Source organism: Podarcis vaucheri, assembly GCF_965113315.1.
Source record: "Podarcis vaucheri genome assembly, chromosome: 13".
Lineage (NCBI taxonomy): Eukaryota > Metazoa > Chordata > Lepidosauria > Squamata > Lacertidae > Podarcis > Podarcis vaucheri.
The window spans coordinates 42,705,279-42,719,291 of NC_138751.1; the positions used below are offsets into that span (position 1 = coordinate 42,705,279).

At 45.4% G+C, this 14,013-nt stretch overlaps 1 protein-coding gene across 2 annotated transcripts in view; it reads left to right on the forward strand.

Moving 5' to 3' along the window:
• The window catches only part of MYO1D (myosin ID), a 184,176-nt gene that overhangs the window by 56,828 nt on the left and 113,335 nt on the right, over positions 1-14,013 (forward strand). For both annotated transcript variants that reach the window (XR_014212797.1, XM_082194740.1), the window contains exons 8-12: positions 1,122-1,325; positions 2,530-2,675; positions 2,764-2,878; positions 3,993-4,163; positions 11,070-11,140. Coding sequence is in view for 1 of the 2 variants with exons in the window: in XM_082194740.1 (XP_082050866.1) it covers positions 1,122-1,325; positions 2,530-2,675; positions 2,764-2,878; positions 3,993-4,163; positions 11,070-11,140 (707 nt within the window). In the remaining variant the exon portion in view is untranslated. The remainder of the gene's footprint in view (positions 1-1,121; positions 1,326-2,529; positions 2,676-2,763; positions 2,879-3,992; positions 4,164-11,069; positions 11,141-14,013) is intronic.

A 14,013-nucleotide genomic window follows, 5' to 3' on the forward strand; every position in this document is an offset into this window, starting at 1 on the left:
AAGGAGTTGTTGTGAAGTCTTCTTCTTAAACTGAAGTAGTGGAATTTTCAAGGATCTGATTATTGTGTGAGAGACATCTGTGAGGACAAGGGAGAAAATTAAAATGGCGCACATGGGGTATGGCCCCTCGGAAAATCTAAGATGGGCTGTGTGACTTTCTAGACCAGTGTTTCCCAAACTTGGGTCTCCAGCTGTTTCTGAACTACAACTCCCACCATCCCTAGCTAGCAAGGCCAGAAGTCTGGGATTATGGGAATTGTAGTCTGAAAACAGCTAAATTTGGGAAAGAGAGCTAAGTTTGGGAAACACTGTTCTATTTTTATTTTTATTTTACTTATGATTTTCACTTTTATGCATTTCAATAATTTTACAATCATTTTAACATTTCAAAACTTGACTTCCTTCCTCCTCTTTCTGCGGTTCCTTAAATTAATTTTTTTATATTTTCTGCATATTCCACATTAACTTAATTATCTCATTTATTCATCTACTTTAAATATATACTCTGCAAATATATATGTTTATAAAACTGCGGATTGTTACAGTAATCCTGCCAATGTTCTTATCTGTTTACAGTTTATTTTTAAATATTCAATAAACCATATTCAATAAACTAATAAAAAGTTTGTTACCTTGATTTCTTATTTTTCCGGTAAGATTCGTCGTTTCTGCATATTCTATAAGTTTTTGTATCCATTCTTCTTTCGCCAGGACTTAGCTTCTTCTTTCCATTTTTGGGCAAATAACATTCTTGCCACTGTAGTCGCATAAAAACAACTATCAGACTTTTAGAAGACATCTGAAGGCAGCCCTGTTTAGGGAAGCTTTTAATGTTTGATGCATTACTGTATTTTAATATTCTGTCGGAAGCCGCCCAGAGTGGCTGGGGAAACCCAGCCAGATGGGCGGGGTATAAATACCGGTAATAAATTATTATTATTATTATTATTATTATTATTATTATTATTATTATTATTATTATTCATAGATTGTCCTTTGTCCCAATTGGGATGCATTAAGGAAATTGCATCTGTCTGAAAGCGTTGCCTGTATCAGAAGTGGCATTTGCTGCCTAGACTTGGGGAGAATGAATGTCTTTATTTTTTTCAATCTTTCCACAGGGCAATTTGAAGTTTTCTGTGGATGGTGACATACCTGTCATTGAAAACAGCAAGTTAGTGTCTGTCATTGCTGACCTGCTATCAACCAAGGCTGACCTGGTGGAGAAGGCCCTGCTTTTTCGAACCGTTGCTACTGGCCGGGACATCATTGATAAACAGCATACAGAGCAAGAAGCCACCTATGGCAGAAATGCCTTTGCAAAGGTGGATGTTGATACACTCCTGCCAACTTGGAAGTTTTGCTTTATTCTTACAGTGGTTGTTTTGTTCTGTGTCTTAATACTTTTCACCCATGCAGATATCATAGCTGTCAACCGTCCCTTATTTGGCTGGAAAGTCCCTTATCCCAGCGCTGTGTCCCTCTGCTGTCCCTTACTGATGATGTCCCTTAAATTTCCCCGGCTTTCAAAGGAAGCAGCTCCTCTCCCTCCCTGCCTACCGGCCAGGGAGGAGGGAAGCTCCAACTGTGTTGCTTGGCTGCATTGCTCACCCAATAAGGAGTCTAAGAACGACTGGGAGGTGGAGCTTGCATGCCTTTTGCTGATCAAATCAGCTGCGTTGCCTGGGGACTCATCTTTGCTCAGCGCTTCCCAGCGGAGAGGTGATGGTGGTTTTCCTTGCTGCATCCCCTTTGCCGGGTTGCTGTGCTGTGGGAACCACCGCTTGAGGCTTCGTTTGGCTGCTGGCTAGGCTTTCTGCCTTTGGCTTAGAGGGGCTCAGAAGTTGAACATACATGCGCCTGGAATATCCCTTATTTTGGCTGCTGTCCCTTATTTTCAAAAAGTTGACAGCGATGGCAGATATGCCCACATAAATTGCTAACCAGCATCTTAAGTTGTTTGCCCACACCTTTCTTTATTAGCCATTTGCCCATTTCACCTCAAGGTGGTTCTTACTTGCCATAGGGGATCAGACAAATGTGGTGGGTTGTTGTTGTTTTTGGAGACATCTGTTTTGAGTAGTTTTATGCCTTGGGGAGACAGGTTAGTATCCTTGGAGACTTATGGAGCCTTGAGAATGCAGAACTCTCCAGACAATATAACTAATATACTTTGGGAAAGAACACCAAGCAATGTCTGAGACAGAGCAACTATTTTTTCCACAATGGGAATTGTCCATTGGCCAGGGGTGATGGGTGAGGGGAGAACCCGTAGACTTTACCACAGATAAGAATATTGGTTTAACATGTCTAGCATCTCCAGTGTCTTGCAAATTGACATCACAGTAAAACCTAAAGCAGCTAGAGAGCAAGCTGTAGTTTCCTTAAACCTTGTTAGGATTTTGACAGCTGGTTACATATTCCCCAGTTTCCTGTTAGAGTGCTACAGAAATGCATCACAAAGCTGAACGCTGCGAAACCTGAGCAGCAGAAACAAAAAGTGACCCTAGATATTCTTTTGGTTTGAAGGCAATATACGAGCGCCTTTTCTGCTGGATTGTGACACACATCAATGACGTGATTGAAGTCAAAGACTACAACAGCACAGTTCATGGGAAAAACACTGTAATCGGGGTCCTTGATATCTATGGCTTTGAGATCTTTGACAATAACAGGTGAGATGTCTTGAGAAGGCCAGGCATATCACTTAAATTGTTTCCAGTTGCGGAATTCATTAATTAATTCAATTTGTGTTTGCTTTAGTTTTGAACAGTTCTGTATCAATTACTGCAATGAGAAACTGCAGCAGCTCTTCATTCAGCTTGTTTTGAAGCAAGAGCAAGAGGAATATCAGCGTGAGGGAATTCCATGGAAGCATGTGAGTAGATAAGCCAGAGCGTTCCAAACTGTGTGTCACGACACTTTAGGGTGTCAGCTGCACTGTGTAGGTGTGTCGCACAGACACTCCCCATGCTTCTCCCGAGCCTAGAAACGGGTTAGCTTAACCTCCAGTTTGCTAGTAAAACTGAATTACTGTGTCATGAAACGATGCCTGTCTAAAAGGTGTGTCACCAACATGAAAAGCTTGGAAAGCTCTGAGATGAGCAGTCGGACAAAGCCAACATGGATTCAAAGATGCCAGGTGTTAGCGATTCTACACCAGCAGGTAGCTATCCAAAGCTCAAAAGAGAGGGATTTAGAATGTGAAAGCCCTCCGTCCCCAGCCACGGAGAGTCGAGTGCAGACCCATTCCATTTTGCAGGTTTTTAGTGGTGCTTTGAAACTGCAATAAAGCCATAGGGGAGTTGGATAAATGACCTGAAATACCAGTACAGTGGTATCTCTGGTTGCGAATGGGATCTGTTCCGGAGACCCATTCGCAACATGAAAAGAGCGCAACCCGCAGTGCCGTGTCTGCGCATCCACAGGTTGTGATTCGCTGCTTCTGTGCATGCGCGTGATGTCATTTTGTGCGTCTGCGCATGTGTGAGCGGCAAAACCCGGAAGTAACCCTTTCTGGTACTTCTGCGACGCTGCGGGACGTAACCTGAAAGAATGTAACATGAAGCAAACGTGACATGAGGTATGACTATATAGTGGTACCTCGGGTTAAGTACTTAATTTGTTCCGGAGGTCCATTCTTAACCTGAAACTGTTCTTAACCTGAAGCACCACTTTAGCTTCGCCGCCAGAGCACGATTTCTGTTCTCATCCTGAAGCAAAGTTCTTAACCCGAGGTACTATTTCTGGGTTAGCGGAGTCTGTAACCTGAAGCGTCTGTAACCTGAGGTACCACTGTACTGAAATTGGAAGACATTTTGACAGTGAGCGCAACCTTTAGAGTGAAGACGCTCTGCCTGCATCTCTGGGTAAATGTAAACTGGCACTTGCTCCTCTGTTTCCCTACCATTGCGTGTCTGCAATAGAGAGAGAAAACATTCCTTCCTCAGTTGGATCGCTGTTGCAAATAACCCTGCTTGAACATCCTGCAGATTGACTACTTCAACAACCAGATCATTATTGACCTAGTGGAGCAACAGCACAAAGGAATCATTGCCATTCTGGATGATGCATGTATGAATGTCGGCAGAGTCACTGATGGGATGTTCTTGGAGGCTCTTAATACCAAACTGGGCAAACATGCTCACTTCTCCAGCAGAAAGGTACTCCTTTGTGTGTCTATAATAACTTTGCTTGAATAAATCAAGCGGGGGGGGGGAGGGAGGGAGTTAAAAACAACCAACCAACCTATATCCCTCTCTTTCACAGTGAGAACAATGTTCAGTTTTGCATAAAATAGCAAACCAGGTGCAGCCTGCATTGCTCCTGTTTGTCATGAAGAAAGCAAAGAACAATGCCTACTCCAGTGATTACACTGCTGGGTGTTGTCATGGACTGGCTGGATGCAAAGGAGATGTGGGAGGCGCCAGCCAGGGAACCCCCCTAGGAAAGAGTGCTCAGAACCTGGGTATAGGTGGTGGAACGATGACAAGTGGTCAGAGGGAGAAGGAGCAGAATGGGGGGGGGTCCGAAGCAGAAGAGGTGACAGGGTTTAGTGAACGAGAAGAGGTTGTGGCAGAGCACAGTTCAGACTCGGAGGCAGAAACAGAATCCAGGGAGTCTTCCCCTCCTGCTGCAACCAGCTCCCTTGCTCTCCTAGAACACAATGAGAAATGAAAGAAGCAGAGCAGAGTTGGGTTGTGCGCAGAGTCCTGGTGAGCCCTTCAGCTGTTTCATTGGGGCAAGACCCTCCTAGAAAGGGTTGCCTGAGACCACTAGGCCAGAGCTGTGGTTGGTTTCCTTGAATTAACTTCATTGGCCTCGGTTGATTTATTGCTTTGTTGATGACCCATGCCTGCTTCCAGCCCTGACAGATGTCCACTTTGTCACCTCATATGGCATTGCCCATGTACGTTGTAAGTCCTGTCTCAGCTCTAAGGGCCAAACACTGAGATTCTCAGAATGCAAATTCCACCTTTGCAGGGTGTGCTCAGAAGAAATACATGGCACACACTGCTTAGGTAATTGACCTGTCTCTCCCCACAAGCTCTGTAGCTGACGCATAAGCATGAGAGAGTATAATTAAGGACATTGATGTGGCATAAGACCTCCAGAGAGTTCTCATTGAGGTGCTAAACCCTCAGACTTCAGATGGGAGTTCCCATAATGGAATATTCTTTCATGTAAAAAAAATAAAAATCTTTCCCCAAAATAAATGAAAAATAGGGTTTTGGGGGACAAGGCTAGAACACTTTTTGGTGTAGTTTTCATTTTTATTTTAAATAGAGGAGTATGTCATTATGTAAGTACCTCCCTGTGATCTGAAGTGGTACAGTTCAGACACATATTTCCCACCTCAGTGCTTACTGTGCCAAAGTAGCAGTAAATGGGAACTTTACTCCCAGCCAAGGGATGCAGGTGGTGCTGTGGTCTAAACCACTGAGCCTCTTGGGCTTGCCGATCAGAAGGTTGGCAGTTCGAATCCCCATGACAGGGTGAGCAGCATTTCCGTCCACTCTGGCACTCATGGTCCTCCATGCACCAGAAGTGGCTTAGCCATGCTGGCCACATGACCCAGAAAGCTGTCTGTGGACAAACGCCAGCTCCCTTGGCCTGAAAGCGAGATGAGCGCCACAACCCCATAGTTGCCTTTGACAGGACTTAACTGCCCAGGGGTCCTTTACAGGTTTTTTTTTTTACCTTAAATGGGAACTTAAGCTAGGTTTGCTTGTTCTATTAATACAGCCATGCTTGCGTTTGTTAACAGAACAAGCAAACCCATGTCTGTCTCTCCAGTACCAAATCCTGTCTTGAAGACCCATTGCAGGACAGGTAACAGGTTAGGTGTGTGATGCTGCTTGAGGATGAAATGTGAAGATGAATGTGACAGGCACTGACCAGACATCTTCTCATTCATCAGAGTTGCCTGTGGGGGAAGGTATAAATCGATGCAGCAGGGCATCTTGGCCCAAAAGTTCTGCATGGCATCTGTGCGTGCCTTTCCCTTCCCTTCAACTGTACTGGGAGGAGGAGAGGGGAGGTAGAAGCAGATAGCAAAACAAGCTGGAGTAGTTCTGATGGTGGAAATGATAAGGGAATTTGAGGCCGTGTGGGGCCCAGGATTATGGGCATGCATGTGCAAGGATGGTGGCTATTTTAGTCGGCTTGGATGCTGTTTGTAGTTGCCTGAGGGGGACTGAAAATAGGTAGAGTTGACTTGGTGGCTTGTATGGGTACTAGATGAGGAGAGCACTTGGTGGTGGTGCTCTGTTATGGTGGTACTAACTGGAGGAAGGGACCACCTGGTATGTGCAGATCTTGGACTCGAGGGTGAGAATAGCCTACAAATGTAAGATCCCATGATCTGAAGTACTGCTGTGCGTTGTTAAGTAAGTTTTGACATTGGAAATGTCAGTTTTGCACTGATATCCAGCAGAGGGAGCAGGAGCCTGCTCAATATTGCAGGGAAGAACTGGAGCATGAGTTTGGCAAGGCCATGATGATGTCACTCGCAGCCAATAGAGACCCGGTTTCAATTCATGTGATATTTCCTAAGCAACTAATTTCGTATGACACAGACAACATCAGCGTTTGATTTATAGTTAAATGACTTCAAAATCCACAGTCAGGCAATGACACAGAATAGTGAGCAAGCTTTTTAATTCTCAGAACACAACAGGCTGGGTATTAAGTAAAATGGGAAGCAGGAAGGAGTGGAGAGAAAAAGCTGGCTTGATGTTGAGCCACAAAATCTGCATTTAGTCACAGTCTTAAGGTGGAGTGTAGGAGATTGCAGACTTACAGCACAGTCCTAATCATGTCTAATCAGAAGTAAGTCATTGGATTAAGTGGGGCTTACTCCCAGGTAAATGGGGTTAGGATTGCACCCTTAATTGGATTAGGCTATGCTACTTGCTGTGGAGATTTCAGGTTGCACCTAGGGCTGATGGGACAAAGCAACAAATAACGGCAAATTCCCTCATTTTTGAAAATATAAAATGCAGCTGCTACCTGGATCTGTCTCCTGCCCTAAGTGAAACATGTGGTTGGATGATAGAAAGATGACAAAACAGTGTTAATGGCTCTACCCAATGCTTGCTAGCTTCAAAATCACAGACAGCAGCCTGAATAATTTTAAGCCCCGAACAATGGTGATCCCATATTTTGGCAGTGTGCTTAAAGAATGACAGCTCACTTGAAATGAGCCCGCAATGTGGAAAGAGAGCCTCTCACCACGTAGAGCAAATATTATTCTTTTTTTAAAAAAAAATCTTTTTATTGAATTCCTTTTATGCACACAAAAAGAAAAAACAAATACATTCAACAAAATATTCCGTCACTTAAGTACAAAAAAGAAAAAAGGGGAAAAAAAAGAAAGAAAAAAAAGTAAAAACAGAAGGGGTAAAGCAAATAAGGGAAGGGAAAAAGAGACAAAAAACTACAACAGTAGGGAAGGAAGTCAACGTTGTATGTTGTAGTTTAGAGCAAATATTATTCTTAATATGCATGAATGAAAACTATGCTCAAGATAGTTAACACAATAGAACCATATATATGTATTTGTTACTGAAATTTGTATGCTGCCCTTCCTCTCCATAGGGTGCCCAATAAAACACTGAATTAGTTTGTATTGTAAAACACAAACTGAAAGTAAAGTAGGAGGGAATATCTGTAGCGGTGGCTTTATGTGTTCTTTACAGAGGGTAGAATTTGCAAGATGCCAGACAGTATGGCTGCAACAGAATCAATCCCATAAAGTATAAGCAAGCTATTTAGAGGAGAGGTGGTTTTCACAGATAAAAGGCTAGGTATCTGGGAATTTCAGCAGAAATCGTGTTGCCGCTTAATGTTATATTCAGTACCATTAGTCTCAAGTCTTCATTAAGCTGAACCTCTTAATTCTTGCACTGCTGAAACTGAATTTCATTTGATACTTGGAGGAAGAAGGGGAGTGTGTCCAGAGCTCTCCAAATTCCAAGACAAATCATCTGTGAAGAGAGACGGCTAGATCAGGAGACATCAGGATCAGCTAGAATCTATGATGAGTGAAACCCCTCCCCCTAACTTCTGCCAAAAATTGCCTGCATGCTTTTAGAATCCTTTCTGCTACATTGAGTAATAAGATATTTTACTTTGGGGGCTTCCTTTTATTTTTACACGAAAGCTCAAGTCCTCATGACTTTGTGTGTTCCTCAACCCCTATCCACATGCTTCCTGGTGCAATCACAAACTTGCATTCATAAATGTGTTCTCCAAAACACTCTATCGCTTCCTTAGTATTTCCAGCAGTTTATTATAGTGGAAACCCAGGTTTCTCTGTATCCCGCAAGTCAAAACCAATCTGGTACCTTGCTGAAAGCAGCAACGGTGACCACAAATATTGAGGCAAGTGTTTCTGAAGAGGAAAGGACCGTGTGCTTTGGAAACCGTGATCTCGGAACCTCACATGTAATTCTTCAGTACTCCCCGTGAAGCGTATTGGGTTTTGCGTTGGGACAGATAAGCTCCGAGGGGCTGCTGTGCCCTACATTCTAGTGTCCTAGTTTACAGACAGCAGCACACCAGATACGCAGTCAGCTTGGGGTTTTTGTTTTGTTTTTGTTTTGGTATGGTAAAACCCACACAGCAGAAGAAAGCATTTTTGCTCTGCACTAAATAGAAATCTGAGTTACATTACAGGCCTCTTCTCTCTCTTGCCTGATGAAAGGTTCCTGCTAGCTGCACAACTTTCTGCCTTTCTGGCTTGAGTTTTCCCCTTCCTCTCCTCATCCACTCTGGAGAAGATCAAGCCTGCTTCACCCATTATAATTTCCATAAATGAAGCATTTCCGCACAGAGGGTCTAGAGCAGGGTTGGAGAACCTGTTGCTCTCCAGGTTTTGTAGACTACAGCTCCCACCTTTCCTGACCATTGGTTATGCTTGCTGCAGCTAATAGATGTTCAACCACATCTGGAGGGCCACAAGTTCCCCATCCCTGAAGCAGAGGGTTCTTGTGATGTGTGAGTAAGGTCATGAACACATGTCACCCACATAGAGAGCCAGTGTGGTGTAGTGGTTAAGAGCGGTAGTCTCGTAATCTGGGGAACCGGGTTCGCGTCTCCGCTCCTCCACATGCAGCTGCTGGGTGACCTTGGGCCAGTCACACTTCTTTGAAGTCTCTCAGCCCCACTCACCTCACAGAGTGTTTGTTGTGGGGGAAGAAGGGAACGGAGAAGGTTAGCCGCTTTGAGACTCCTGAAGGGGAGTGAAAGGCAGGATATCAAATCCAAACTCTTCTTCTTCTACTACTACCAATCTGGTAGTTGATGCATGATAAAGCCCATGCCATAGGTTATTCTAAATGTGCCCTTTTCTGCGTGGAGTTAATCACAAGTATTTTTAAGTGGGAAAACAGCAGGCTGGAATATAAGCTCTGAGCCCTTCCTTTCACCTGCTACCTTTCTCTTGAGTTCCCCCTCCCTGGGTGAGTTCTCCCCCACTTTCTGCCAGACTAACTTCTGCTCTTGGAGCTTGGCTAGAAAAAAATGCTGCTGGGAGAGAGGGGGCCGCAGGAGGAAAGTGACAGACAGGTAAAAGGTCAAGCACCCCACTGCACTTGAACTTGGTCCCACACTGTGCCCCTTTATTGCTGTCCGCTGGCGACCCAGGTCATCATCGGAATGCTCTCAGCTGCCTACATAATGTTGGCAGAATGAATCTTCAAGATCAGTTTGGATAAATCTCAGCTGCCAGCTACCGTGATGAGAATGTGTCTTTTGTAGTGGGGAAGACATTGGGACACACAAGTCACTGTTGTGAAAGCACCTAAAGGAACGAAAGAGAGAGAACCAATAGTTAGCATGGTTCTGTCAAAACCCAATCATCAGAGCTTCTCCCCAATGTGAATGATTTACTAGATAAAGCAAAGGCCATTTCAGTAAGACTTTTGATCTTGTAATTCCTGCCACCACGATGTGGGTTTTATTTCTGTGCTGGGAAGGCATAATATACGATCCCTTAATATATGGGAAGGGGCACACCTCATTAGATCTCAGGTTCACTCCCCTATATACCATGTTAAAGGACTGCAAGTGCCGTGTTTGGGAGATATCCAGGAGCACAAATAAACAGTAGTGAGCTAAGTCTTAACTTTGTATATAAAGCAGGTGCAGCTATCCACATGCTTTATTCTTATCTAATCAACCTTCCTGCCAACCTAGCAGTTCGAAAGCATGTCAAAGTGCAAGTAGATAGATAGGTACCGCTCCGGCGGGAAGTTAAACGGCATTTCCGTGCGCTGCTCTGGTTTGCCAGAAGCGGCTTAGTCATGCTGGCCACATGACCCGGAAGCTGTACGCCGTATCCCTCGGCCAATAAAGCGAGATGAGCGCCGCAACCCCAGAGTTGGCCACGACTGGACCTAATGGTCAGGGGTCCCTTTACCCTTTACCTTTAAGCAACCTCAACCTTTGGATTGGCTCTTTGGCTTTCCTCACAACTGCAGGACCATTGAAGTCACTGACGCCACTTGGCATTGATATGTGAAATGGAACAGTGTTTGATTTAGTGTGTTTTATGTTCATCTATCTGGCATATCGCTTTGTGTTTTACAACAAGAAAGACTAAATTCTGGCCCTGTTTTCACTTGAGCTAAACTACTTGGTTTTGCTTGACCATGTGAAGATTTCAGTATTCTCTTCACGCTAGCTTCACTTGGTTGCTATATCCTGTGAAAACAGACTTTTCGTAAGTTTCCTATCAATCTGTTCACTTGGTGATGCCCTACAGTTTGCCAGTGTATTTGGTTAGATCATCGCACGAAAGAGGAGAGAACAGATGGCAGTGGAGACCCACGGTTCTCCATTCTACGCAAGTTTCTGTCGCTATAAAGGAACAGTATCACTGAGTCTAAAAGAAAAGGTTGCCTTGACTTACAGATTGTCTGTCTATAAATAAATACCTTATATAACAATAGAATTCGGAAAGACATTCCATTGCTAAACCTGTATGTGAAGCAGTAGTTGAACACACTGAGAAGCAGCTGTGCAATGCTTCAGCAATATTGACTTCTTAACCATTTGTTTTTAAGCTCTGTGCTATGGACAAAAATCTGGAATTTGACAGAGACTTTCGGATTAAGCACTACGCTGGAGACGTTATGTAAGTGTGGTTCCTGCACTTGCTTTCTTAGTATTTGTTAACACCTCCTCAAAAACACTTTTGCAGTCGCACACTGCTGCTTCTCCACTCATATTGCACTATAGCCCGAGGTAGCCTTTCTCTTCTTTTGCTTTTTGCAAAGTCTAAGGAAATGTTTGTATATGTTTTGCTTTTCGATAGTTTTTTGGCGCTGCTGCTGTGCTATGCCACTCATAGCTTTCCATGACTGGTCTGTGAGGCGGTCTTGCATTATTCCTCTGCGTAGCCACAAAACCACTATTCAACCTCCCTTATCAAGGGTGTTAAATAAATAAATAAATAAATAAATAAATAAATAAAATAGTTAGTTAGTTAGGCTATTTAATTTATCTTATTGTACTTGAAAACATGTTTACCTGGGCACCTTGTTAATTTCTTTCAAACATAAAAGCTAAATCCTTCCATAATCCCAGAAGCCATTTGTTTCACTGTTCTCCCTTGTCAGGGGATGATTAGCTGCTTGTGCTTAAAATTGTGCCCCCTCAGAGTTTGTGCGGCTCCACAAACCTCTGTGTGTGACAGAGCTCCTCAGACATGTCTGCTCTAGTCACTAGTAGAGTCTGACAGTGGCTGCCTGCGGAAGCGTTTCCAGCAAAGAAGCTCCTTAACGGAAACGCGTCTCCTGGACTCACGACGTGGCAGCTTCCGGCGAAGTATGGGTCTCCCTACAGTTGCTTCTGACACCTCCCCGCTATTTTCGCTGGACGTGTCTCTCACCCCTTTCTCTCCCCTGCTGTTTCCTGCCTGGGCTGCTGCGTCTCTCTCAGCATTACTGAGATCCTCCTCCAGAGACCCCTCGCTCCCCCTGCTGGTCCCTGCTTTGGCTGCTGACTCTCTCCCAGTCTCTGGGAGCCCTACCAACTCCCTTTCCTCTGATGTCAGTTCCCTGACATCCACCTCCCCTCCAGGGCCCCCTTCCCCCCCGCCCCTACTCTCTCCTCTGGGCGGTGAGGAGCTGAAACCCCGAAAAGAATCCTCTTCATCTTCAGACGTCTCGAACATTTCCCTCCATCGGTCTTCGTTCCGGCTCGCTGAATCCTCCTCCGCCTCGGAATCAGAGAACCCCTCCAACTCTTCTTCTTCGTCGGTGGTGGCGAAGTATTCCCTCCGGAACCTCGCCACTGGCTGAGGTTTACGAGGGAATCTCTGATGAAAAGTTTCTATCAAAACCTCGTCATCTACATCCTCTGCCATGACCCAGGTGTTTTCCGACTCCGGCTCCCCTTCCCACATTACCAAATACTCTACTTGATCTCCCTTCCACCTGGAATCGAGAATCTCCGCTACATGGTAGCTGTGTTCTTTTTCCTCCATAGCTGGTCCCCTATTGACCCTCCCTTCTCTGTCCCCTTTATACGGTGACAGCAACGACCTGTGGAACACTGGGTGCAGCTTCATGTGGTTCGGTAACCGGAGTCTGAAAGCCACTGGGTTGACCTGCTGCGTGACTTCAAATGGGCCCAGCCTTTTGGGTCTTAACTTCTTACAACCCCCTTTGAATGGTAACCCTTGGGTGGACAGCCACACCTGGTCCCCCACCCTAATGCTTTCCCCTTCCCTTCTGGTTTTGTCTGCCTGCCTCTTATATTCCTCCTTCGCCCTGTTTAAGTTAAGTTGGAGCTGGCGATGGATCGCTTCCATTTCTTCAACGAACTGTTCTGCAGCTGGAACGCTCCAGTTCTCCCCTTCCCCCCCTGGGAAGGCTCGGGGATGACACCCGTGATTAGCCAAAAAGGGGCTCATCCCCGTGGACACGTTCTCTGCATTGTTGTAGGCAAATTCTGCCAACGCCAGCTTCTCCACCCAATCATTCTCTCTGTCATTCACATAACACCTCAAATATTGCTGGAGGACACCATTAGCTCTTTCCGCCTGCCCGTTGGTTTCTGGATGACGGGCGGTTGAGAAATTCACCTCTACATGCAATAAGCTCATGAGCTTCCTCCAGAACCTGGAAGTAAATTGTTTCCCTCGGTCAGAAACCACCCTCAAGGGGGCGCCATGCAGCCTAAACACATTTTCCACAAACAATTTAGCGGTTTCTTCCGCTGTGACCGCATGTGAGCAGGCTATAAAGTGGGCCATCTTGGTTAACAGGTCTACCACAACCATGATGGCTGTTTTCCCTCTGGACCTTGGCAGATCAGTCATGAAATCTATTGCCACTGCCTCCCATGGCCTTTCCGGCGTGGGTAGTGGTTCTAATAAACCTGCCGGTGCCCGCCTCTCCCCCTTGGCTCGTTGGCATTGGTCACACCCTCTCACATACTCCCGCACATCTTCCCTGACCTTGGGCCACCAGAATTCCCTGGTAACCAGCCACATGGTTTTGTGTTGCCCAAAATGCCCTGCTGTGGGGCTATCGTGCAGTTGCTTGAGTACCCTTTCCCTCAATTCCCCTTCAGGTATATATAACGCTCCCTTGTAGTACAACGCCCCGTTTCTCTCCTCAAAACCCCCGGGTTTGTCTCCCTCCCTCCTGAGACCCCTGAGTTTGTCCTGGGCGTATTCATCCTGCACCGTTCCCTCTACCAGTTCCCTTTGCCCCACCAATGCCGCCCCACACACCCAGCGGTCCTCTGGAATGACATGGGTCTCTTCGGGTGCACCCTCCCCCTCCAAATATTCAGGTTTGCGTGAGAGAGCATCCGCCCTAACGTTCTCTGGGCCTGGCACGTAACAAATCTCAAAGTTAAATTTGGAGAACTCCTGGGCCCATCTCAACTGCCGTTGGTTGAGCACTCGCGCAGTTCTCCAATACTCTAGATTCTTATGGTCCGTGCACACTTGCACCTTATGTTGTGCACCAATTAGCAGGTGCCTCCATCTCCGGA